The sequence below is a fragment of the Oncorhynchus gorbuscha genome, linkage group LG12, assembly GCF_021184085.1.
Source record: "Oncorhynchus gorbuscha isolate QuinsamMale2020 ecotype Even-year linkage group LG12, OgorEven_v1.0, whole genome shotgun sequence".
NCBI lineage: Eukaryota > Metazoa > Chordata > Actinopteri > Salmoniformes > Salmonidae > Oncorhynchus > Oncorhynchus gorbuscha.
The window spans coordinates 25,910,362-25,936,225 of record NC_060184.1 but is presented as its reverse complement, the minus strand read 5'-3'; the positions used below and the strand labels follow the sequence as shown (position 1 = coordinate 25,936,225).

The 25,864-nt window shown below is 43.5% G+C and overlaps 3 protein-coding genes across 7 annotated transcripts in view; 2 read left to right on the top strand and 1 right to left on the bottom strand.

The window, feature by feature from the left end:
• galnt14 (UDP-N-acetyl-alpha-D-galactosamine:polypeptide N-acetylgalactosaminyltransferase 14 (GalNAc-T14)) overlaps positions 1 to 15,669 on the top strand; it is a 138,472-nt gene extending 122,803 nt beyond the window's left edge. Inside the window, exons 14-15 of the mRNA XM_046291634.1 lie at positions 12,618 to 12,737; positions 15,148 to 15,669. Of these exons, the coding sequence (XP_046147590.1) occupies positions 12,618 to 12,737; positions 15,148 to 15,306 (279 nt within the window). The 3' untranslated portion in view covers positions 15,307 to 15,669. The remainder of the gene's footprint in view (positions 1 to 12,617; positions 12,738 to 15,147) is intronic.
• A 72-nt stretch (positions 15,670 to 15,741) lies between these two features.
• The window catches only part of vash2 (vasohibin 2), a 53,061-nt gene continuing 42,938 nt past the window's right edge, over positions 15,742 to 25,864 (bottom strand). For 2 of the 3 annotated variants that reach the window (XM_046291635.1, XM_046291636.1), the window contains exon 8: positions 15,743 to 16,531. In XM_046291635.1, coding sequence (XP_046147591.1) covers positions 16,384 to 16,531 — 148 coding nt within the window. In that variant the 3' untranslated portion in view covers positions 15,743 to 16,383. Of the gene's footprint in view, positions 16,532 to 25,864 lie in introns of all 3 variants that reach the window. The other variant, XM_046291638.1, reaches the window with a different exon arrangement.
• Positions 16,757 to 25,843, top strand: angel2 (angel homolog 2 (Drosophila)). 3 transcript variants are annotated; one of them, XM_046291633.1, is made up of 9 exons: positions 16,757 to 16,980; positions 17,801 to 18,282; positions 18,445 to 18,674; positions 18,930 to 18,999; positions 19,382 to 19,803; positions 20,132 to 20,240; positions 20,368 to 20,437; positions 21,002 to 21,159; positions 24,247 to 25,843. In XM_046291633.1, exons 2-9 carry the CDS (start codon positions 17,808 to 17,810, stop codon positions 24,393 to 24,395), a joined length of 1,683 nt encoding a protein of 560 aa, XP_046147589.1. In that variant the 5' UTR covers positions 16,757 to 16,980; positions 17,801 to 17,807; the 3' UTR covers positions 24,396 to 25,843. The 3 variants fall into 3 exon arrangements, with proteins under 3 accessions (XP_046147589.1, XP_046147588.1, XP_046147587.1); XM_046291632.1 differs by lacking the exon at positions 16,757 to 16,980 and adding an exon at positions 17,364 to 17,546 and having other exon boundaries at positions 24,250 to 25,843; XM_046291631.1 differs by lacking the exon at positions 16,757 to 16,980 and adding an exon at positions 17,364 to 17,546.

The window sequence follows — 25,864 nt, the reverse complement described above, 5'->3', positions numbered from 1 at the left end:
GGCACGAGAGAGCCCCAGCAAGCCAGTGACTCAGCCCCGTAACAGGGTTAGAGGCAGAGAATCCCAGTGGAAAAAGGGGAACCGGCCAGGCAGAGACAGCAAGGGCGGTTCGTTGCTCCAGAGCCTTTCCGTTCACCTTCCCACTCCTGGGCCAGACTACACTCAATCATATGACCCACTGAAGAGATGAGTCTTCAGTAAAGACTTAAAGGTTGAGACCGAGTTTGCGTCTCTGACATGGGTAGGCAGACCGTTCCATAAAAATGGAGCTCTATAGGAGAAAGCCCTGCCTCCAGCTGTTTGCTTAGAAATTCTAGGGACAATTAGGAGGCCTGCGTCTTGTGACCGTAGCGTACGTATAGGTATGTACGGCAGGACCAAATCAGAGAGGTAGGTAGGAGCAAGCCCATGTAATGCTTTGTAGGTTAGCAGTAAAACCTTGAAATCAGCCCTTGCTTTGACAGGAAGCCAGTGTAGAGAGGCTAGCACTGGAGTAATATGATCAAATTTTTTGGTTCTAGTCAGGATTCTAGCAGCCGTATTTAGCACTAACTGAAGTTTATTTAGTGCTTTATCCGGGTAGCCGGAAAATAGAGCATTGCAGTAGTCTAACCTAGAAGTGACAAAAGCATGGATTAATTTTTCTGCATCATTTTTGGACAGAAAGTTTCTGATTTTTGCAATGTTACGTAGATGGAAAAAAGCTGTCCTCGAAATGGTCTTGATATGTTCTTCAAAAGAGAGATCAGGGTCCAGAGTAACGCCGAGGTCCTTCACAGTTTTATTTGAGACGACTGTACAACCATTAAGATTAATTGTCAGATTCAACAGAAGATCTCTTTGTTTCTTGGGACCTAGAACAAGCATCTCTGTTTTGTCCGAGTTTAATAGTAGAAAGTTTGCAGCCATCCACTTCCTTATGTCTGAAACACATGCTTCTAGCGAGGGCAATTTTGGTGCTTCACCGTGTTTCATTGAAATGTACAGCTGTGTGTCATCCGCATAGCAGTGAAAGTTTACATTATGTTTTCGAATAACATCCCCAAGAGGTAAAATATATAGTGAAAACAATAGTGGTCCTAAAACAGAACCTTGAGGAACACCGAAATGTACAGTTGATTTGTCAGAGGACAAACCATTCACAGAGACAAACTGATATCTTTCCGACAGATAAGACCTAAACCAGGCCAGAACATGTCCGTGTAGACCAATTTGGGTTTCCAATCTCTCCAAAAGAATGTGGTGATCGATGGTATCAAAAGCAGCACTAAGGTCTAGGAGCACGAGGACAGATGCAGAGCCTCGGTCCGATGCCATCAAAATGTCATTTACCACCTTCACAAGTGCCGTCTCAGTGCTATGATGGGGTCTAAAACCAGACTGAAGCATTTCGTATACATTGTTTGTCTTCAGGAAGGCAGTGAGTTGCTGCGCAACAGCCTTCTCTAAAATCTTTGAGAGGAATGGAAGATTTGATATAGGCCGATAGTTTTTTATATTTTCTGGGTCAAGGTTTGGCTTTTTCAAGAGAGGCTTTATTACTGCCACTTTTAGTGAGTTTGGTACACATCCAGTGGATAGAGAGCCGTTTATTATGTTCAACATAGGAGGGCCAAGCACAGGAAGCAGCTCTTTCAGTAGTTTAGTTGGAATAGGGTCCAGTATACAGCTTGAAGGTTTAGAGGCCATGATTATTTTCATCATTGTGTCAAGAGATATAGTACTAAAACACTTGAGCGTCTCTCTTGATCCTAGGTCCTGGCAGAGTTGTGCAGACTCAGGACAACTGAGGTTTGGAGGAATACGCAGGTTTAAAGAGGAGTCCGTAATTTGCTTTCTAATAATCATAATCTTTTCCTCAAAGAAGTTCATGAATTTATCACTGCTAAAGTGCAAGTCATCCTCTCTTGGGGAATGCTGCTTTTTAGTTAGCTTTGCCACAGTATCAAAAAGGAATTTCGGATTGTTCTTATTTTCCTCAATTAAGTTAGAAAAATAGGACGATCGAGCAGCAGTAAGGGCTCTTCGGTACTGCACGGTACCATCCTTCCAAGCTAGTCGGAAGACTTCCAGTTTGGTGTGGCGCCATTTCCGTTCCAATTTTCTGGAAGCTTGCTTCAGAGCTCGGGTATTTTCTGTGTACCATGGAGCTAGTTTCTTATGAGACATTTTTTTTAGTTTTTAGGGGTGCAACTGCATCTAGGGTATTGCGCAAGGTTAAATTGAGATCCTCAGTTAGGTGGTTAACGGATTTTTGTCCTCTGGCGTCCTTGGGTAGGCAGAGGGAGTCTGGAAGGGCATCAAGGAATCTTTGTGTTGTCTGTGAATTTATAGCACGACTTTTGATGTTCCTTGGTTGGGGTCTGAGCAGATTATTTGTTGCAATTGCAAACGTAATAAAATGGTGGTCTGATAGTCCAGGATTATGAGGAAAAACATTAAGATCCACAACATTTATTCCATGGGACAAAACTAGGTCCAGCGTATGACTGTGAGAGTGAGTGGGTCCAGAGACATGTTGGACAAAACCCACTGAGTCGATGATGGCTCCAAAAGCCTTTTGGAGTGGGTCTGTGGACTTTTCCATGTGAATATTAAAGTCACCAAAGATTAGAATATTATCTGCAATGACTACAAGGTCTGATAGGAATTCAGGGAACTCAGTGAGAAACGCTGTATATGGCCCAGGAGGCCTGTAAACAGTAGCTATAAAAAGTGATTGAGTAGGCTGCATAGATTTCATGACTAGAAGCTCAAAAGACGAAAACGTCATTTTCTTTTTTGTAAATTGAAATTTGCTATCGTAAATGTTAGCAACACCTCCGCCTTTGCGGGATGCACGGGGATATGGTCACTAGTGTAGCCAGGAGGTGAGGCCTCATTTAACACAGTAAATTCATCAGGCTTAAGCCATGTTTCAGTCAGGCCAATCACATCAAGATTATGATCAGTGATTAGTTCATTGACTATAATTGCCTTTGAAGTAAGGGATCTAACATTAAGTAGCCCTATTTTGAGATGTGAGGTATCATGATCTCTTTCAGTAATGACAGGAATGGAGGTGGTCTTTATCCTAGTGAGATTGCTAAGGCAAACACCGCCATGTTTAGTTTTGCCCAACCCAGGTCGAGGCACAGACACGGTCTCAATGGTGATAGCTAAGCTGACTACACTAACTATGCTAGTGGCAGACTCCACTATGCTGGCAGGCTGGCTAATAGCCTGCTGCCTGGCCTGCACCCTATTTCATTGTGGAGCTAGAGGAGTTAGAGCCCTGTCTATGTTGGCAGATAAGATGAGAGCACCCTCCAGCTAGGATGGAGTCCGTCACTCCTCAGCAGGTCAGGCTTGGTCCTGTTTGTGGGCGAGTCCCAGAAAGAGGGCCAATTATCTACAAATTCTATCTTTTGGGAGGGGCAGAAAACAGTTTTCAACCAGCGATTGAGTTGTGAGACTCTGCTGTAGAGCTCATCACTCCCCTAACTGGGAGGGGGCCAGAGACAATTACTCGATGCCGACACATCTTTCTAGCTGATATGCACGCAGAAGCTATGTTGCGCTTGGTGATCTCTGACTGTTTCATCCTAACATCGTTGGTGCCGACGTGGATAACAATATCTCTATACTCTCTACACTCGCCAGTTTTAGCTTTAGCCAGCACCATCTTCAGATTAGCCTTAACGTCGGTAGCCCTGCCCCCGGGTAAACAGTGTATGATCGCTGGATGATTCGCTTTAAGTCTAATACTGCGGGTAATGGAGTCGCCAATGACTAGAGTTTTCAATTTGTCAGAGCTAATGGTGGGAAGCTTCGGCGTCTCAGACCCCGTAACGGGAGGAGTAGAGACCAGAGAAGACTCGGCCTCTGACACCGACCCGCTGCTTAATGGGGAGAACCGGTTGAAAGTTTCTGTCTGCTGAATGAGCGACACCGGTTGAGCGTTCCTACAGCATTTCCTACCAGAAACCGTGAGAAAGTTGTCCGGCTGCGGGGACTGTGCCAGGGGATTTATACTACTATCTGTACTTACTGGTGGCACAGACGCTGTTTCATCCTTTCCTACACTGAAATTACCCTTGCCTAACGATTGCGTCTGAAGCTGGGCTTGCAGTACAGCTATCCTCGCCACAGGCCTTTGGCGAGGCTGCTGTTACTGATAGACATAGGCACGAGCTCTCAAACACACTTGTGCGCACATTGCTACAAATAACGTATGTGCACACACTCATACACACACACACTAGGCCCTATCCTCTGTGATGTGTTTCCAGGTGATGTGATTCTTATTGGAGCAGTGCTGTAATCTAATGATGTGACTGCTGCAGGGATAGATAATCACTGATGATCCATGTGGACCAGCTCTTGCGATAAACATGTCATAAACAATATGGGCTGTATTCTCAAGGCAGAGCAGTGTATTTCATAAGAAATGGGGTTTAAAATAGCATATCAACATTTCATGCTGATGTAGGCCTATGTACAAAAAAGAGCCTTAAAAATCATGAAATGCTAGCTGTGATATTGTACACTTGTTAGTGTATGCTACTGCAGAGCTTGGTAGCCCTTTACACTTTTACCTGTATACAGGTTGAAAATGGCCGACTTGGGCTCTAACAAGCGCCTAAATTGGAACATAGTGGCGGTACAGTAACATGCTATAAATGATGTCAGAGTGAGCGTATCTTTGTTTATTGTGAAGAAAATTTGCAGCAGCACACATGCCTGAATCCACTTATAACTCCTTTCTATGCGCACCAACATTTTCCGGTTTTCTGAATTGCCTTGTGAAAGCGTAACACTGTAAGATCCTATTTTATAACTTAGCTAGTCATCTTGGCAATATAACAGGCCATCAAATCATGTCCACCTGACCCAGATTACGAGTTATAATCGACCGTTTTTGGATTCCGAAAACAACCGTCATTGTGTGATGGTGGGTATACAGGGTTGTGTTCCAAACTAAACAGCGACAAGTGTGCTTGCTCTAGTTCCTCAACAGCACAACTGGGAGAGCTGAAAAGAGTACCTTGTTGAAGTTGAAGATTCTGAGTCATAAAAGTGCTTAGGAACTGTGCACACTTTGAAGAGGTGTGTGGACACCAGTTAGTCCTCTTACTCAAACCATTGTATTTTTTTTGTCTCATGTTGCACCTACCCCACATTTTCCATGAATAGTCTAAGCATGTTACATAATTTATCCAGAATAGTTGCGGCGAAAAGTACACTAAATGTAAAATGCAAATAAAGTCAAAAGTTTGGACTCATCCCAGTGTTGTACTCATTCCAGGGTTGTTCTTTATTTTTACTATTTTCTACATTGTAGAATAGTAGTGAAGACATCAAAAGTATGAAATAACACATATGGGATCATGTAGTAACCAAAAAGTGTTAAACAAATCAAAATATTTGTTATATTTGAGATTCTTCAAAGTAACCAACCTTTGCATTGAAGACAGCTAGGTACACTCTTGCAATTCTCTCAACCTACATGGGTACATCGGGTTTTGTACCTACATGGGTACAAAACCCGATGCGCACCAGTAACATAGTGCACAAGCACTTACAAACAAACAATTCCACACAGGGACATGGGGGGAACAGAGGGTTAAATACACATCACTTAATGAGGGAAATGGAAACCAGGTGTGTTGGAAAACAAGACAAAACAAATGGAAAATGAAAAGTGGATCGACGATGGCTAGAAGACAGGTGACGCCGACCGCCGAACACCGCCCGAACAAGGAGAGGAAACGACTTCGGTGGAAGTCGTGACAGGTGTGCCTTGTTAAAAGTTCATTTATGGAATTTATTTCCTTCTTAATGCATTTTAGCCGCTTCAGTTGTGTTGTGACATGGTAGGGGTGTATACGGTAGATAGCATTTGGTAAAAGACCAGGTCCATATTATGGTAAAAGACCAGGTCCATATTATCAAGAACAGCTCAAATAAGCAAAGAGAAATGGCAGTCCATCATTACTTTAAGACATGAAGGTCAGTCAATCTGGAAAATGTCAAGAACTGCAGTCACAAAAACCATCAAGCGCTATGTTGAAACTGGCTCTCATGAGGACCGCCACAAGAAAGGAAGACCCAGTTACCTCTCCAGCAGAGGATAAGTTCATTAGAGTTACCAGCCTCAGAAATTGCAGCCCAAATAAATGATTAAGTAAAAGACACATCAACATCAGCTGTTCAGAGGAGACTGTGTGAATCAGGCCTTCATGGTTTAATTGCTGCAAAGAAACCACTACTAAAGGACACTAATAAGAAGAAGAGACTTGCTTGGTTCAAGAAACACGAGCAATGGACATTAGACTGGTGGAAAACTGTCCTTTGGTCTGATGAATCCAAATTTGAGATTTTTGGTTCCAGTCGCTGTGTCTTTGTGAGACGCAGAGTAGGTGAACAGATGATCTCCTCATTTATGGTTCCTGCCGTGAAGCATGGAGGAGGAGGTGTGATGTTGTGGGGGTGCTTTGCTGGTGACACTCTGTGATTTATTTAGAATTCAAGGCACACTTAACCAGCTTGGCTACCACAGCATTCTGCAGTGATACTCCATCCCATCTGGTTTGAGTTTAGTTGGACTATAATTTGTTTTTTAACAGGACAATGACGCAACACACCTCCAGGCTGTGTAAGGGCTATTTGACAAAGAAGGAAAGTGATGGAGTGCTGCATCAGATGACCTGGCCTCCACAATCACCCAAACTCAACCCAAATGAGATGCTTTGGGATGAGTTGGAAAGCAGATGGAAGGAAAAGCAGCCAACAAGTGCTCAGCGTATGTTGGAACTCCTTCATGACTGTTAGAAAAGCATTCCAGGTGAAGCTGGTTGAGAGAATGCCAAATGCTACTTTGAAGAATCTAAAATCTGAAATATATGTTGACTTGTTGAACTATTTTTTGGTTACTACATGATTCCATGTGTGTTATTTCATAGTGTTTATGTCTTCACTATTATTCTACAATGTAGAAAGAATTCTAAATAAAGGAAAACCCTTGAATGAGTAGGTGTGTCCAAACTTTTGACTGGTAGTGTACGTAGCGCGAACTCCTTTGACCCACTTTCTAGGCCTACCTCAGCTGCTCCTCTCTCTTCATGTCAGTTACACAGCTTGATGTTTGCATGGGGTGTCCTCCGGTATGTTTATAATTACCTGTAAAGAGAAAGAAACGGATGATAGAACGTTTCACTCTAAATGAATCATGTTTTTTTGTGTATAAATGTTACCACTACAAAGTGCACATGCCTTGGTAATTAGATTGCTTTTTTAAAATTAAGTAATGGTAAGAACTTACCTTTGATTCCTCGTTATTGATTAGGTGAAATGTTTGTTCCTTCAGCAGTGCTCCTTCTTCCTTCTGTGTTCGAGAGCGCCAATTATCCTATGGTTTGGTTAAAGGCGCCAGCATACTAGGTTCGGTTTGCTTTTAGGAGAACCCAGCTACGCGAAGTGAACGTCTGTGCCTTGCATACTACCTTAAAAGACAGTCACTTGAAAAACTTGAAAAAAGCGGCAATATTACTGTTTGTCCCAATTGAGACGCTGTAGCTACAATATAGCCAGTACACGTCCTCAAAATAGTCTGAAGTGATCTAAGATAAATGAAGAAATCTGTCATTCATTTCTATGTTTTTGCGAGGTCTTAGTAGTGCAATTTTACATCAAACTAAGATGTTTGATGCAGTATTTCTCAATGTAAAAATGTGCATGGAAACTATTTGTCTCTCGTTGAATGACAAAAACACTTCATTGAAGAATCCCTCCATAGATCCCACTCTTACTAGGAGTAGTACTGTTGACCAATCACCGACGAAGTGGCCTAGACCAAAACGAACAAAAACGTCATCATAAAATATGAGCAAACTGTTTCATGTAGGAAGCATGCTACAGGATTAACGCATGCGCAACGGTTGCTAAATCCCAAATGGGAGAATAATGGGTACCCTAGTTTATTTCTTCTTAATGCAGGATTCTCCAGTAGTAATTGTAATGTGTATATATTTATGGTATTTGAGAATGTGTAACCTGAATATGTTTTTTGAGGGTCATGTCTTTATTTCTTAGCATTCATTATGAATCCTCACTCTGGACCCACTCAATCCTCTGGGCTCCCTCATCTCTGACACCTCCACCACTAAGATCGCCACTTCAGAAAATGGCATTACTTTTCAAACACTCCATTGGTTAATATATCTAGTGATCAGAGATTGGTACAATATCAATGGCACCTGGTCAGCACTGTGGTCGAAAGCAAATAGGTCATGTTGCTCATCAAGTATGACTATAGCCACTTTGTGCTTCATAGCATGCCCATGTAATGATCACAATGGGACCGCTCTTGTGTTGTCACACACACCTACACTTCCTGCTGTGTGCCCTTGATAAACATCTAGAATAGGAATCACCAGTTGGAAAGGTTGTCATTACTGCTGCTGCTCAGTGCTCACTCACTACATGTCTTCCTAATTGACTTCAATTACAGTGCATTCGAAAAGGATTCACACCCCTTGACTTTTTCCACATTATGTTACAGCCTTATTCTAAAATGGATTCAATCGTTTTTTTGTCAATTGACACACAATACAAAGGACAAAGCAAAAACAGGTTTGTCGCCATTTTTGAAAATGTATTGAAAATAAAAAAACTGAAATATCACATTTACATAAGTATTCAGACCCTTTACTCAGTACTTTGTTGCAGCACCTTTGCCAGCGATTTCAGCCTCGAGTCTTGAGTATGGCGCTACAAGCTTGGCACACCTGTTTTTGGGGAGTTTATCCCATTTTTCTCTGCTGATCCTCTCAAGCTCTGTCAGGTTGGACGGGGAGTGTCAGTGCACAGCTATTTTCAGGTCTCTCCACAGAGATGTTCGATCAGGTTCAAGTCCGGGCTCTGGCTGGGCCACTCAAGGACATTCAGAGATTTGTCCCGAAGCCACTCCTGCGTTGTCTTGTCTGTGAGCTTAGGGTCGTTGTCCTGTTGGAAGGTGAACCTTCACTCCAGTCCTGAGCGCTCTGGAGCAGGTTTTTATCAAGGATCTCTCCGTATTTTGCTCCGTTCATCTTTCCCTCAATCCTGACTAGTCTCCCAGTCCTTGCCGCTGAAAAACATCCCCACAGCATGATGATGCCACCAACATGCTTCACCATAGGAATGGTGCCAGGTTTCCTGCAGACGTGACGCTTCGTATTCAGGCCAAAGAGTTCAGTCTTGGTTTCATCTGACCAGAGAATCTTGTTTCTCATAGTAAAAGTAAAGAAAAACCTTGGAATGAGTAGATGTGTCCAAACTTGTGACTGGTACTGGAGACAGGTGTGTGCCTTTCCAAATCATGTCCAATCAATTAAATTTACTATAGGTGGACTCAGGATGCAAAACAGGATGCATCTGACCTCAGTTTTGAGTCTCATAAGCATTTAAAAAAAAAACAATTTTATAATAAGGCTGTAACGTAACAAATTCTGGAAAAAGTCAAGGGGTCTGAATACTTTACGAATGCACTGTTCATAGCCAGAATCCTCGTCATGTCTTGGCATTGGCCCTCAGATGTCGCTTGCTAACAACTCAAGTTTCTTTAATACCAAACAAAACCGTTGACAGGACCTACCGTTTCAACATGTAAGTCAATGTATATGAGTCCCTTGAGTGAAATCAGCTCTCAATTTGCTCTTGCTGTTGAGAAATCAGTCAAAGCAAGCATACATAAGTGGTCAATTGTATAGCTTGGCGAGGAACGGCCATGTTGAGACAACTTACACAGACTAACCATGTGCAACATCTTTTCAAAACACATGGTTATATGTAAATGGAACCAAGGGAGTGTACAAAAGTCAAATCCAAGAACATGACAACTGTTACAAGAATACAAGCTTTCCACCAGACAAGGACATGACAACTGTTACAAGAATACAAGCTTTCCACCAGACAAGGACATGACAACTGTTACAAGAATACAAGCTTTCCACCAGACAAGGACATGACAACTGTTACAAGAATACAAGCTTTCCACCAGACAAGGACATGACAACTGTTACAAGAATACAAGCTTTCCACCAGACAAGGACATGACAACTGTTACAAGAATACAAGCTTTCCACCAGACAAGGACATGACAACTGTTACAAGAATACAAGCTTTCCACCAGACAAGGACATGACAACTGTTACAAGAATACAAGCTTTCCACCAGACAAGGACATGACAACTGTTACAAGAATACAAGCTTTCCACCAGACAAGGACATGACAACTGTTACAAGAATACAAGCTTTCCACCAGACAAGGACATGACAACTGTTACAAGAATACAAGCTTTCCACCAGACAAGGACATGACAACTGTTACAAGAATACAAGCTTTCCACCAGACAAGGACATGACAACTGTTACAAGAATACAAGCTTTCCACCAGACAAGGACACAGATGCTTTATAGTTTCTTTTTGGGCTCAGGGGAAGAAGACCTAGCCACAACTATAACATCAAATGAAACTACAGTTTGTTGTGGAGTGCATCTGGCCTGTATAGGACATATGGGTACAGAGATGGCACCTGGCAGCTGGTACGAGGAGGGACTTTAACGACTGCATTTAAAAATAGGCTTTCTGTCTGACATTCTACCATAAAACACTAGGATTCATGACTTAATATGTGTGAATAATTTGATCCTTGGATCAATGTCAAATCCTCTGCAAGCTAGCTAGACCATGGAAAGTGTCTGGGTGTGCATGCACCACCATACACAGACAGGCTTAGCAGCATTGCTTCTACATCGTTTACGAGTCTAAGTGGTCAATGAAATTAGAATGTCTCGGTCTGGGACATGGGACATAAAGTATTTATTGTTTTTCATTTGGGTTTTTGCCATTGTTGAGACTCGACTATCTCAACTGTTGGCGCGTACGTGTGCGTGTGTGTGTGTGTGTGCGTGCGTGCGTGTGTGTGTGTCAATCTCCAGCATGCCATTTCAGTAACATTTCCCCAGGCTGGACCTGCAGGGACAGACTCTTATTATTTCATGATGTATGGAATGTTCCTGTAGAGTGAACCCACTACCAGAGACAGATGCACTGGAGGCGTGGGTAGTGGTGTGTGCTGGACTGGGGACACACATTCTGCCCGGGTAGAGGGATTGGGTTGCCTCATGATTGGATGTAGCCTACACACATACATACCCAGTCTGTCATCTGAGGGTGTTTTAATAATGGGAAAAAAATATGTCATTTTGTATTATCAGTATCTCATGATTGTGTGTAAATGTGTCCACACGCATATAAACTGAGTGTACAGAACATTAGGAACACCTTCCTAATATTGATTTGCACACCCTTTTGCCCTTAGAATATCCTCAATTCGTCAGGGGATGAACTATACATTTACATTTACATTTAAGTCATTTAGCAGACGCTCTTATCCAGAGCGACTTACAAATTGGTGCATTCACCTTATGACATCCAGTGGAACAGCCACTTTACAATAGTGCATCTAAATATTTTAAGGGGGGTGAGAAGGATTACTTTATCCTATCCTAAGTATTCCTTAAAGAGGTGGGGTTTCAGGTGTCTCCGGAAGGTGGTGATTGACTCCGCTGTCCTGGCGTCGTGAGGGAGTTTGTTCCACCATTGGGGAGCCAGAGCAGCGAACAGTTTTGACTGGGCTGAGCGGGAACTGTACTTCCTCAGTGGTAGGGAGACGAGCAGGCCAGAGGTGGATGAACGCAGTGCCCTTATTTGGGTGTAGGGCCTGATCAGAGCCTGGAGGTACTGAGGTGCCGTTCCCCTCACAGCTCCGTAGGCAAGCACCATGGTCTTGTAGCGGATGCGAGCTTCAACTGGAAGCCAGTGAAGGTACAAGGTGCCGAAAGCATTCCACAGGGATGCTGGCCCATGTTGAGTCTATTGCTTCCCACAGTTGTGTCAAGTTGGCTTTGATGTCCTTTGGGTGGTGGACCATTCTTGATACACAGGGGAAACTATTGAACGTGAAAAACCCAGAAGCGTTGCAGTTCTTGACACAAACCGGTGCTCCTGGCACCTACTACCGTACCCTGTTCAAAGGCACTTCAATATTTTGTCTTGCCCATTCACCCTCTGAATAGCACACATACACAATCCATGTCTCAATTGTCTCAAGGCTTAAAAATCCTTCTTTAGCATGTCTCCTCACCTTCATCTACTCCAAGGATGGGGCCCACAAAATAAATGAGGGGTCGCAGTGGCCCAGGGCCACTATTTACCAATGTAGTAAATTAGCCGCTAGACTAATTTACCAATCTAAAATAAATTAAGCTGACATGGGTTAATTGAGTGATTGCTGATGCACAACCAAATTTCAAAATTGTACCTTGTGTATTTTATTATTCTAACTCCAAAACCAAAACTTTTTTTATTGGGCTGCGGGCCGCATGCTAGTTGCCCATTCCTGATTTACACTGATTGAAGTGAATTTAACAAGTGACATCAATAAGGGATCAATCATAGCCTTCACCTGGATTCTGTTTTGTACACTAGGTGTACATTGTGCTTTTTGTGTAGTGAGAGTGTATAAGACTGAATGAATAGTGTGTTGTTGTTGTGGTATTTGTTTGTAATAGCAGTGTATCACTCTCCTCAGGAGTGGATTTACACCCACGGGCAGCAGATCCGTCAGCAGCAGCACTGCCTCTCTCTCTCCACCACCTTCCCTGCCTCCCAGGTCATGCTCATGCCCTGCAACATCAGCGACGGGAAACAAGTAAGAGCCCAGAGGGCGCCGTCCTCTCCTGAACACCCAGCATGCCACACCATGCTGGCCCGCCACTGCCACCACAGCCCCCTGTCGTAAACAAAGACACTTCTAAAAGCCATAAATCATCTTTCACTTAGGCTTTCACACAGTGTAGAGGCCCCAGCAGAGTTACCTTAGAGCTCTGAGTTCTGGCTGTATCACCAGCCTGCTGCTGCACCCTAAGACAGAGGCAAGGTACTCAGTCTATTTCGGCTTATCTAACAGTACGCTGGCGATTCTGTTTACATGGTTTGAGGCTGTCTGAAAAGGTCATACATGCTTTATGACATTCATGGTAAACAATAAGGAAAACAAAACAAGAAACAGAGGAGTTGGTTTGTGCAGAATGTCTTCAGATACTGTTTATGAGTTGGAGGGTGTTTTGAGCAGCATGCATGACTGTTAACATTGTTGTTTGGGTCGAAACTGCAGGGACAGATGAATCATGAATATGTGGCGATAATGATTAGTGTCTGGGATCGTGAGAGGGAATTAGATGATACATATAATGCTTAAAACATTATACACAGCTCCGTCAGAGTCAAGTGAGTGTTGCATACATTCTAGAGCTCTATATCTGCAGGTAGATTTTATACTGAACAAAACTATAAATGTATCATGAAACAATTTCAATTCATATAAGGAAATCAGTCAATTGAAATACATTTATTAGGCCCTAATCTATGGATTTCACATGACTGGGCAGGGGTGCAGCCATGGTTGAGCCTGGGAGAACACAGACCCACCCACTTGGGAGCTAGGCTCACTGACTGGGAAGCCAGGCCCAGCCAATCAGAATGAGTTTTTCTCCACAAATGGGCTTTATTACAGACAGAAAAACTCCTCAGACGATCCCGCAGAGCCGGATGTGGAGGTCCTGGGCTGGCGTGGTTACACATGGTCTGCAGTTGTGAGGCCGGTAGGACGTACTGCCAAATTCTCTAAAACGACGTTGGAGGTGGCTTATGGTAGAGACATTTACATTTAGTTGGACATTCCTGCAGTCAGTATGCCAATTCCCACAAAACTTGAGACATCTTTTACATTGTGTTGTGTGACAAAACTGCAAATGTTAGTGTACTTTTGTTGTCCCCAGCATAAAGTGAACCTGTGTAATGGTCATGCTGTTTAATCAGCTTCTTGATATGCCACACCTGTCAAGTGGACGGATAATCTTGGCAAAGGAGAAATGCTCAATAACAGGGATATAAACAAATTTGTGCATAAAATTGGACAGAAATACGCGTTTTATGCATATGGAAAATTTCTGGGATCTTTTATTTCAGCTTATGAAACATGGGACCAACATTTTACATGTTGCGTTTATATTTTTGTTCAGTATATTAACAGTGCTCTGTTAACAGTAGCCCCAGCCCTCACGCTATCAGAAGTTGCTCAGGTATAAACTACTTCCTCCTGCTAAGAAGGCTCCCAGAGCAGCATGTTCCACCCCTAGCACACAAGACAGAAACTGTGCAATGAAGATAGATAATTACAACCGTGCTCATGTGTTCCCTCAGGCCACTGCAGGCTACAGCAGAGAGGCTCTCAGCATCTCACGAATGTGCTTTACTATCAATTGTGCTTCAACAGCCAGTAACAAGAACAATGACTTCAAGGCACCACAGGCACTGAATACTAATTGATTTAGTTTGAATTATTTTCTTTTTTTAATTAAAAAGTGTAGTCTCCCTTTGCTTCGTAAAAAAAGGAAAAAATGTGTCATGGCAATTTGAGTCTTTGCTGCTTTGATCAGGGGTACAATGGAACAGCGATTGTTTCTGTTCACTGAGTCTACAGTGGAACAAAGACAGCTGTATCTCAGTGTCACATATTCAATGTATTGTTTTCTACCACTCAGGAGGGATACATGATCCTGATATGCCCCACTAGTCTTGGCAACAGACTTTGCCTGTCAGTTATCTAACCAGTGATGGATGCGAGAGACAATGACAAATTCCTTGCATGTTTGTTAATATCCTGTAGTTTTGTTTATATGCTAATTAGTTCAACGGTATCAGCAATTCTGAGCAAAGAGTAGCCTAATTCCCTGCTCTGAACTATTATTGTAACTCGGCAGACATTAAGTCAAGAGGGACATCTAGTGGTGAGTAGTGGGAAGTAGCAACGATAGATAATGACATCCCATACTGTAACAGTGCCATCCATGCACATGCCATGCAATAAAGATCATTAGCTAAATAAGAAGTCAACATTACGGGGTCAATATTGGACAATAGTTGCCCAAACTCCTTTTCTTTATTTGAACCGATGGCGTTCAGAAACAATTAATGGACAATTAGTTTCATTGCATTAGAATGCCTGTCTCTGTGTACAGTATAGTTTCTTGATCTTTGTATGACATGTTGTGTTCCAGCGATGGCAGAAGTCAGGCACCCACCTGGAGCACCTGGTCTCCCACTTCTGCCTGGACAGTGAGATGGCCCTGGAAGGCATCGAGAGCAGCAAGATGCTGGTGATCAGCCCCTGTGAACTGACAGCCTACACCCAGAGATGGGAGATGCCCTTCTCATGATCCATCCACAACACAAGCCTTCCTGTGGAGGAGGACTACCCTACGAGCACTCACAACCTACTGCAGTGCTTACTGTAGCCAAGAGCTTTTAGAAAGAGATGGAGGAGGTTGGACACCGGCGTAAAGGGTATTTTTGGTCACTGAGATTAGTCTTTATACGATGGCAAGGACTTGGACTGACGTCAGCACGTGCAATTGTTCAACAAGACACTCAGCAGCAGTGGTAGAAAATGTACTCAATTGTCATACTTCAGTAAAAGGAAAGAAGAAAGAGAAAATGACTCAAATAAAAGTGAAAGTCACCCAGTACAATACTACTTGAGTAAAAGTCTAAAAGAATTAGGTTTTAAATGTACGTAAGTATCAAAAGTAAATGTAATTGCTAAAATATACTTAAGTATCCAAAGTAAAAGTATAAATCATTGCACAATCCTTATATTAAGCAAACCAGATGGCACAGTTAAAAAAACAAATTAAAATATATATATATATATATTTAAGGATAGCCATGGTCACACTCAACACTCAGCCATAATTTATAAATGAAGCATTCGTGTTTAGTGAGTCCGTCAGATCAGAGGCAGTATGGATGTTCTCTTGACAATTTCCTGTCCTGATAAGCATTCGAAATGTAACAAGTACTTTTGGGTGTCAGGGAAAATGTATGGAGTAAAAAGGACATGATTTTCTTTAGGAATGTAATGAAGTCAAAGTAAAAGTTGTCCAAAATATAAATAGTAAAGTAAAGTACAGATACCCCCCAAAAACGACTTAAGTAGGACTTTAAGGTATTTTTATTTAAGTACTTTACACCACTACTCAGCGGGGCTGAAGTCATGTATTGTGGGCTAATATACTGTAGATGGAAATACAAGGAACACTATTTTTCATTGCTGTTGTCATTGAAACACACGTGGTCTGTCACTCACAACTATTTTTCTAACTGCTACTTCAAATGTAGAAATCCTGTCTTCGTAATGACATTTCAATGGTGATCTAATATGGATGGTTTGCAGCTATGGTGGAATTTGTGACAGCAAATTGAATGCACATGTCAAATGACAATATTTTTATATCCTAATTTAGGATTTGTGAAAAACATTTAATGATTCCCATTTCCTTTTCATTGAAATGGAGATGATCTTTACACAAAATGTCTATGATCCTGAAAACACACAGAGACACACACACACAGACTGTAATAGGCAGTGCTGCGATGTCAAACCTGGAAATAAAAGAAATGCAGAACATTTGTTATTATTTTTGTGTTCGTCAGTGATACCTGTAAACTATGTAAGAATATTGATAACATTTTATAATGGTGAAGGTGGAATGGCCCCTTACCTGATGAATTACAGTTTCAGTATAATTAGTATAAATGTTCTTAAATTATTAAACTACATAAATATTGTATGATGCTACTGTTTCCAGCACAGCACTGGCAGCTCGGTCGGCATTACCAGCATCTCCCAGTGCGGTGCAGCGACACATCAGCCCAGTGAGGAATAGACCACAATGTACCGCATATCAATGGATTTACAAAGACAGACGAACGTCAAGAGGTGTTGACCGCAACACGGCTTAAAAGGAAGGATTTGAGAATAAATAGCCTAATAACCACTCACTCAAAGGAAAATGCCTGGCTAACTTCTATGGGTAAACGATCATTCGCAGGTATGTTATGTCACGCTATCAGATATACCGGCCGGTGTAACGTTAGCAATAGCTATCTAGTGCCCTTGTTATTTGGGTAAGACATTTTCTAAATAAACTAGTCTTTGTCGAGCATATTTTGCTAATCAATTACGATTAGTTGCTCTGAAATCTGTCCAATAATATAATTGTATAGTCGACTGAATTCTTTACAATTTGAAAGTGACATTTGTTGAGTTTTCGATGTCCTCCGTTATGACATTTTTGTCTGCATCGTATTGGAACATAATGGTAGATGTAGTTTTTTCCGGAACATTTTATTCTGTTGGATTGGAGATTCATAATGGCAAACACTACATATCCCATGACAATGAACGTAACGCTTTATTATTGCGTCATGTTTACATACGTCATAATTTGAGGACTCGAAGATGGCCTACTGAAATTCGCTGAAGCACTAGATTCAGATTTGTTTTGGGCAGAAACACTTGTTCGCTGTGTTGTAGAATACACTGTGATGTTTGCAGATAATATTCCATGTCTCGACATCAAAACCTAAACCATGTCTATCCAAACGCCCGACAAAAGTAAGTTGTAACGCTCATTTCAGACAACTAAAGAGCTAGCTATTGTGATTATGCTAACTATCTTGATAGTTACCTAGCTTAGCCAGCTAGTATGGTTGGTGGTCATAATCACTAACACAGGTAGTTCGTTAGCCTATGCAAATCCTTGCTATTGAATGACAGGATGCTATTGAATGACAGGATATGCTTTTGTAAAGAAAACGCTATGCGTTGCTGCTTGCTTGATCTGAGTGCATATCATTTCTCTCCCGCAGTCAACCCATGTTTTCTCGACACCTGACCGCGTTTGGCTCTCACTGGTTACCTCCAACTCAGGCCCCATTGGGCGGCTGGAGGAACGTACATTTCCCCAGTTATCCATGTCGGCCGGGTGTGCCCCCTCCACCTCAACTCTCCCATCCCACCAGGCACCTCTCAGGGGCCTTCCAACCTCAAGATACCCATAACAACAACTGGGCAAGACTACAGTCAAAACAACACCTCCCACCAGGGTTCCCTTTTCACGGTTTTCCTCATCGACACTTCCACCTTGGACTGATGGAGTGCTCAGACAAGGAGCCTCCATACAAGCGGAGGAGGAGTTCAGAGGAGAGGGCACCAGGGGATAGATCCAAGGGCTCCCCCAAACGAGAGTACACACCAAGACAGGCTCGCAGTGCCACAACCAGCCCCAACTGCTGGTTCAAAGACGGGAAACCACCGCCTCCTGGGACAAGTCCGCCAAGACAGGCATTGGGTAATACTTAAGTTTCAAAAACTGCCGCTTTTCTTGAGAACACCGTTATTCTTTGATCTGGAATGAACCTAAGGTGGATTAGGTTTAGTCCAATATGGGCCCTGTCAAGCAGTGTCATTAACTTTCTAACCGTATTGTTTTGTGCTGTTTGTGCTTTTCCAGAGCTGAAAAGACAATGGGAGGACTTTTCACACTGCTATAAGTCCAGACCCCAGTCTGGTGGTGGGAGGCGAGATCCACCCTTTGAGTTCTCTGTGATGTCGTATAACATCCTCTCCCAGGACCTACTACATGACAATAACTACCTGTACAAACACTGTAGCTCCTCCATCCTCAACTGGAATCACAGGCTCTCCAACATCCTGAAAGAGCTGAAAGAGCACAACGCAGATGTAAGTGAATTGTTTATGAATCATTACTGATGGTACAAGAAAGTATCTCCCACCATTTACATGATCTATTGGCTTGCGATCGATTCAGATTTACCAACATTGATTTTCATCACAAGGAACAGAAAACACAACATAGTGGCCCTGTTTTGACTAGTTTAAGTATGTTTCCCTTAGAGCAAGTCAAAGTAGTGATGACACCGATTGTTTTAATGTTAGATGTGTACTGTGAAATGAAGTCAAACTTTGTCTCTATAGATAATGTGTCTGCAGGAGGTTCAAGAGGACCACTATGAAAAACAGATCAAACCCTCTCTAGAAGCATTAGGTAATTCACCCTGTTGGACCCTTACTGTTTTGTTTACTAAGTCTATTCTTAGTCAACAGAGCTGTAGCTCTGCCTATTGAAATTTGAAAGCCTGTCAAATAATACAACAACAATACTGCAAGTGATATTGCCTTTGGAGGTTACATATGATAGACCACTAGAGGGAGCCACGGGCATAGATAATTAATATTTTCTCAAACCACTTAGTTTTGCTGAAGAAAATTTCTTTCTATATACCAGGTAAACTTCAGGTATTCCAAAACATATTTCCTCTTTCAATAATTAAAAAACATTAAAATCTTTTTTTAAATTCATCACAGTTTATGAGAAATGTGTCCTATTTTCTTTGATGTAGTGATTTATTTCTCATTTCTTTCCCCAGGTTACCAGTGTGAGTACAAGAGGAGGACAGGCAGGAAGCCTGACGGCTGTGCCGTGGTCTATAAGAAGGACCGCTTCTCCCTGCTGTCCAGTCACCCAGTGGAGTACTTCCGCCGGGGCATCCCCCTGCTAGACCGGGATAACGTGGGCCTGGTGCTGTTACTGCGCCCCACGGGATCCTCCAGGCCGGAGGACTGCGTTTGTGTGGCCAATACACACCTCCTGTACAACCCCCGGCGCGGGGACATTAAGCTGGCCCAGTTGGCCATGCTGCTGGCAGAGATCAGTACAGTGTCCCGCCTCTCTGACGGCAGCTCCTGTCCCATCATCCTCTGTGGGGACTTTAACTCTGTGCCCTGGTCTCCCCTGTACACCTTTGTTAGGGAGAGCAGGCTGGAGTACGACGGTATTCCCATAGGCAAGGTGAGGGCCATCATCTACACACCCAGCCTCTTTCTGTCACTTTCTGCAGTGAGATAAGAAGCTCAGTGGCTGAAGCTGATTACTGCAGAGGGAAAATACTGTTCAAAGAGAGCTGCTATAAAATGTGAGCTGCTATGAAATGTTCCTTGCTCTCTTCTCTGTCAGACATGCTCTAGTATTTCTCATTCATTTTCAACCCGGTTTGAATGCCCGTTCAGTATGATATTTGTGCTTACCACCAAATAACCACATTAGTGTACAGCAAGTTGATTTACTGCGCTAGACAAAACGGAGTGAACTTTATCTTAAAGCAACCGTGTGTGTGCAGGTGTCAGGGCAGGAGGAGAATCCCAGAGGCCAGCGGATCCTGTCCGTGCCCATTTGGCCCCTTAGCCTGGGCGTCACCCAGCAGTGCCAGTATGCGACTGCCCCTACAGGTGACCTATCACAGTCCATCCACCACACTGGCTCAGTGAAGGGCCTCTGGCCGTTACCAACACTGAGGAAATGCACCTTTCTTTCTTCTGATCTGCATATGACGTTAATACTCTTCTTTCCTCCCAGATGTTGACAGGGGAATCACCAACCTGTCTGTGCAGGACTTTGCAGCACCACCTATGGCAGCTATGAACAGGTCCGTTATCTCCGGTTGGATTTCTGGGTTAAATAATCATTTAGTTGAGACAGTTTGATTTCTCCAGTCTCTGCTGTTTTACAGTCTGTTAGTTCTTAATTCTGTCACGTAACTGTAAGAGATCTGATCCTGTCAGAGGTGCTACACCAGGAGTTCCTCTGACTAACAGCCTTCAATATTAATGCTTTTCAAACAGTTGAGTCTCTGCCGTTCAACAGCACTGTAATCTGTTTTGACTGGCGTCTGCACATCTGACAGCCGAGCTGTTTTTTTTTTTTTCTCCCACCTCTGTCTCCCCGTCTCTCACCTTCTCCCCCCCCCCCCCCCCCTTCTCTCGCTCTCTCGTTTGCATGCCTTGGAGAATGGAGGAGACAGCAGTTAGCTACATCATTCCCCTACAATGTTAATTTGAAGCAAGTGGAACTGCTCATAGGGAGAAGTGTCTATGTCTGGATGATTTGTTGTTTGTCCAGTGTAGTCCGAACTACAAGCAGCAACTGTCTGTCTTAATTAGCGGTTGAAGTGACGCCAGTGCCCTGTGTGACTGTCTCTCCCCATGTCCAGACCCAGTATAGAGCACAGTCTGAGGCTGACGTCAGCTTACTCCCACTACCTGACAGGGGACAGCAGGCCTGAGATCACCACCTGTCACTCCAGGACAGCCATCACTGTGGACTACATCTTTTACTCTGCAGGAACTGGGGACATTTCCACTCAGCCAGGTACACACAGTATACCACATAACATCGCACACACTATATACATCACATGGGATTTGTTGATTGATTGTTACACAGGTCTTGGAGCAGGGTGGCATCTGATAATCAATGTTGTTTATAATAAGATGGGTCCTGCAATGTGACTTCTGTAGATCAAATAAAATAAAAAATAAAATAAAATTTTATTTGTCACATACACATGGTTAGCAGATGTTAATGCGAGTGTAGCGAAATGCTTGTGCTTCTAGTTCCGACAATGCAGTGATAACCAACAAGTAATCTAACTAACAATTCCAAAACTACTGTCTTTTACACAGTGTAAGGGGATAAGGAACATGTACATAAGGATATATGAATGAGTGATGGTACAGAGCAGCATACAGTAGATGGTATCGAGTACAGTATATACATATGAGATGAGTGTGTAGACAAAGTAAACAAAGTGGCATAGTTAAAGTGGCTAGTGATACATGTATTACATAAGGATGCAGTCGATGATGTAGAGTACAGTAAATACATATGCATATGAGATGAATAATGTAGGGTAAGTAACATTATATAAGGTAGCATTGTTTAAAGTGGCTAGTGATATATTTACATCATTTCCCATCAATTCCCATTATTAAAATGGCTGGAGTTGGGTCAGTGTCAATGACAGTGTGTTGGCAGCAGCCACTCAGTGTTAGTGGTGGCTGTTTAACAGTCTGATGGCCTTGAGATAGAAGCTGTTTTTCAGTCTCTCGGTCCCAGCTTTGATGCACCTGTACTGACCTCGCCTTCTGGATGATAGCGGGGTGAACAGGCAGTGGTTCGGGTGGTTGATGTCCTTGATGATCTTTATGGCCTTCCTGTAACAACGGGTGGTGTAGGTGACCTGGAGGCCAGGTAGTTTGCCCCCGGTGATGCGTTGTGCAGTCCTCACTACCCTCTGGAGAGCCTTACGGTTGAGGGCGGAGCAGTTGCCGTACCAGGCGGTGATACAGCCCGCCAGGATGCTCTCGATTGTGCATCTGTAGAAGTTTGTGAGTGCTTTTGGTGACAAGCCGAATTTCTTCAGCCTCCTGAGGTTGAATAGGCGCTGCTGCGCCTTCTTCACGACGCTGTCAGTGTGAGTGGACCAATTCAGTTTGTCTGTGATGTGTATGCCGAGGAACTTAAAACTAGCTACCCTCTCCACTACTGTTCCATCGATGTGGATAGGGGGTGTTCCCTCTGCTGTTTCCTGAAGTCCACAATCATCTCCTTAGTTTTGTTGACGTTGAGTGTGAGGTTATTTTCCTGACACCACACTCCGAGGGCCCTCACCTCCTCCCTGTAGGCCGTCTCGTCGTTGTTGGTAATCAAGCCTACCACTGTTGTGTCGTCCGCAAACTTGATGATTGAGTTGGAGGCGTGCGTGGCCACGCAGTCGTGGGTGAACAGGGAGTACAGGAGAGGGCTCAGAACGCACCCTTGTGGGGCCCCCGTGTTGAGGATCAGCGGGGAGGAGATGTTGTTGCCTACCCTCACCACCTGGGGGCGGCCCATCAGGAAGTCCAGTACCCAGTTGCACAGGGCGGGGTCGAGACCCAGGGTCTCGAGCTTGATGACGAGCTTGGAGGGTACTATGGTGTTGAATGCCGAGCTGTAGTCGATGAACAGCATTCTCACATAGGTATTCCTCTTGTCCAGGTGGGTTAGGGCAGTGTGCAGTGTGGTTGAGATTGCATCGTCTGTGGACCTATTTGGGCGGTAAGCAAATTGGAGTGGGTCTAGGGTGTCAGGTAGGGTGGAGGTGATATGGTCCTTGACTAGTCTCTCAAAGCACTTCATGATGACGGAAGTGAGTGCTACGGGGCGGTAGTCGTTTAGCTCAGTTACCTTAGCTTTCTTGGGAACAGGAACAATGGTGGCCCTCTTGAAGCATGTGGGAACAGCAGACTGGTATAGGGATTGATTGAATATGTCCGTAAACACACCGGCCAGCTGGTCTGCGCATGCTCTGAGGGTGCGGCTGGGGATGCCGTCTGGGCCTGCAGCCTTGCGAGGGTTAACACGTTTAAATGTCTTACTCACCTCGGCTGCAGTGAAGGAGAGACCGCATGTTTCCGTTGCAGGCCGTGTCAGTGGCACTGTATTGTCCTCAAAGCGGGCAAAAAAGTTATTTAGTCTGCCTGGGAGCAAGACATCCTGGTCCGTGACTGGGCTGGATTTCATCTTGTAGTCCATGATTGACTGTAGACCCTGCCACATGCCTCTTGTGTCTGAGCCATTGAATTGAGATTCCACTTTGTCTCTGTACTGACGCTTAGCTTGTTTAATAGCCTTACGGAGGGAATGCACTGTTTGTATTCAGTCATGTTGCCAGACACCTTGCCCTGATTAAAAGCAGTGGTTCGCGCTTTCAGTTTCACGCGAATGCTGCCATCAATCCACGGTTTCTGGTTAGGGAATGTTTTTATCGTTGCTATGGGAACGACATCTTCGACGCACGTTCTAATGAACTCGCACACCGAATCAGCGTATTCGTCAATATTCCCATCTGACGCAATACGAAACATGTCCCAGTCCACGTGATGGAAGCAGTCTTGGAGTGTAGAGTCAGCTTGGTCTGACCAGCGTTGGACAGACCTCAGCGTGGGAGCCTCTTGTTTTAATTTCTGCCTGTAGGCAGGGATCAGCAAAATGGAGTCGTGGTCAGCTTTTCCGAAAGGGGGGCGGGGCAGGGCCTTATATGCGTCGCGGAAGTTAGAGTAACAATGATCCAAGGTTTTACCACCCCTGGTTGCGCAATCGATGCTGCAGTGCAGTGGGCTGTGGAGTGAGACTTCCAGGCTGCATTATGGAACTATGACTACATTTTCCCTGATCAAGATCGCATCTGGAAAAACTCAGGGAATTAAAGGATAGTTGGGGATTTTAGCAAAGAGGCCCTTTATCTACTTCCCCATAGTCAGATGAACTAGTGGATACCATTTGTATGTCTCCAGTATTAAGGAAGTTAGTTAGCATTAGCTTACAAAACTAACTAGTGTTAGCGCGATGACTGGAAGTCTATGGTATCTGCTATCATGCAAAGTATCCCTTCAGCCATGTCTGTTTTCCTCCCAGAAGGTCCATTGCCAAGACAAGGGCTGCAGCTGCTGGCCAGACTGGCCCTGGTGGGACAGACAGACCTGGAGGCCGTCAACGGGCTGCCCAATGAGCACAACTCCTCCGACCACCTGCCCATACTGGCCTGCTTCCGCCTCTGCCCCTGAGGCTGGATGTTAGGGTTCAGGGGTTAGCGCCTTGGACAGAACTGGGGGTCAAAGACGTGGAGAGACCCATAAATCCATCCATACCGCTCACCAGCAGCCAAACACCAATTGTACACAAGCTCACCATGGCTTTTGTCTCTCATCTCTCATGATCTCATATCCCCTGGAAATGTTGGAAAGGTACAAACACTGACACTGGTAGATGTTGAACTTTAATTTCAAAGACATTATTGATGGAGCTTTGCAGTGGCCTGACTCTAGTGTGTAGATCTAGGCTACTGCATCAAGATGTTTACACATTTTAACTTTTTTGTGTTATTTTTACATTGGTTGAAGATATGAAAATAGACATTTTTAGATTTGAATGATTTTATAAATGTTGATAAATTCATTTAAAAAAAATATATATATCTTAATTATGTCATACATACAGTACTATTGGGTTTGATAAATAGCACAAATAAATGAATGCAAAGTACTTAACAAAGGAAGTATTAATATATATACAAAGAGAAGGAAGAAACTACTTTGCAGCTGGCGGGACACCATAGAAGAGGTTGTATAGACTAGGCTGTTAAGTGTACTGTTAGACAACAGTCTCTTTGTCATCACACATTTCACAGCTCTGCAACAAAATCATCGGCACCTCCTGTAATCTCAGAACGATTGCAAAATATATGCCAGAGCAAATTCTCAAATAAATCTCACAAGCTATCATCGGGCTCCCGAGTGGAGCAGCGGTCTAAGGCACTGCATCTCGGTGCTTGAGGCGTCACTACAGACCCTGGTTCGATTCCTGTATCACAACCGGCCATGATTGTGAGTACCATAGGGCGGTGCACAAATTGCTTGCCTGGTTAAATAAAGAAACTCATCCATTGTCAAATGAACTACTCGTCTGTCGTCTGGAGCCTTTTTCATGAAATTCACCACTCTGGTAGACCAACCACTATATAAATGGATATGGTCAAAGACGTAACACATGGAGCAGAACCAAGACCACCAAAACCCAAATTAGAGCAGGGCAAAATAGCTTTTAGTTTCAGAGCAGTGAAGTCCGGAACTCCTTGGCAGAAAGTTTTTAAAAACTTGCCAAATAGTTGTTTTACGAGATTAATTCATAAAATATCTTGAACAACTAGAGTCGGTCTAAGGTTATTGTAACACTGTATGCTATGTTGTATTTCAATTCATATATGCACACGGACTGGGGGGTGTAACTCGTAATGGGAATGTGGATCTTTGTGCTTTTACTTTGCTTTTGTTTTTCTCATTTCTGGATGTTTTTACATTTCTTATGGACTCTTGGAAGACTAGCCTTTGGGCTAAAGGAGATCCTAATCAAATCAAATGTTAGTGTTGAAAATGAAGGCTATGTTCGTCACAGCTATTGTACCGCATGTAACACAATAATAGACCTGCAATTAAAGAGACACTGTACCTGTTCAGCTCTCTGTAATAATGTCACA

Bases quoted from the DNA above. Each gene is read 5' to 3' on its own strand.
- angel2 (XM_046291631.1), top strand. From the start codon at position 17,497: ATGTCTCGACATCAAAACCTAAACCATGTCTATCCAAACGCCCGACAA. The intron at 19,000-19,381 runs GTAATTCACCCT...TTCTTTCCCCAG, and splicing joins ACCCTCTCTAGAAGCATTAG to GTTACCAGTGTGAGTACAAG. The intron at 19,804-20,131 runs GTGAGGGCCATC...GTGTGTGTGCAG, and splicing joins ACGGTATTCCCATAGGCAAG to GTGTCAGGGCAGGAGGAGAA.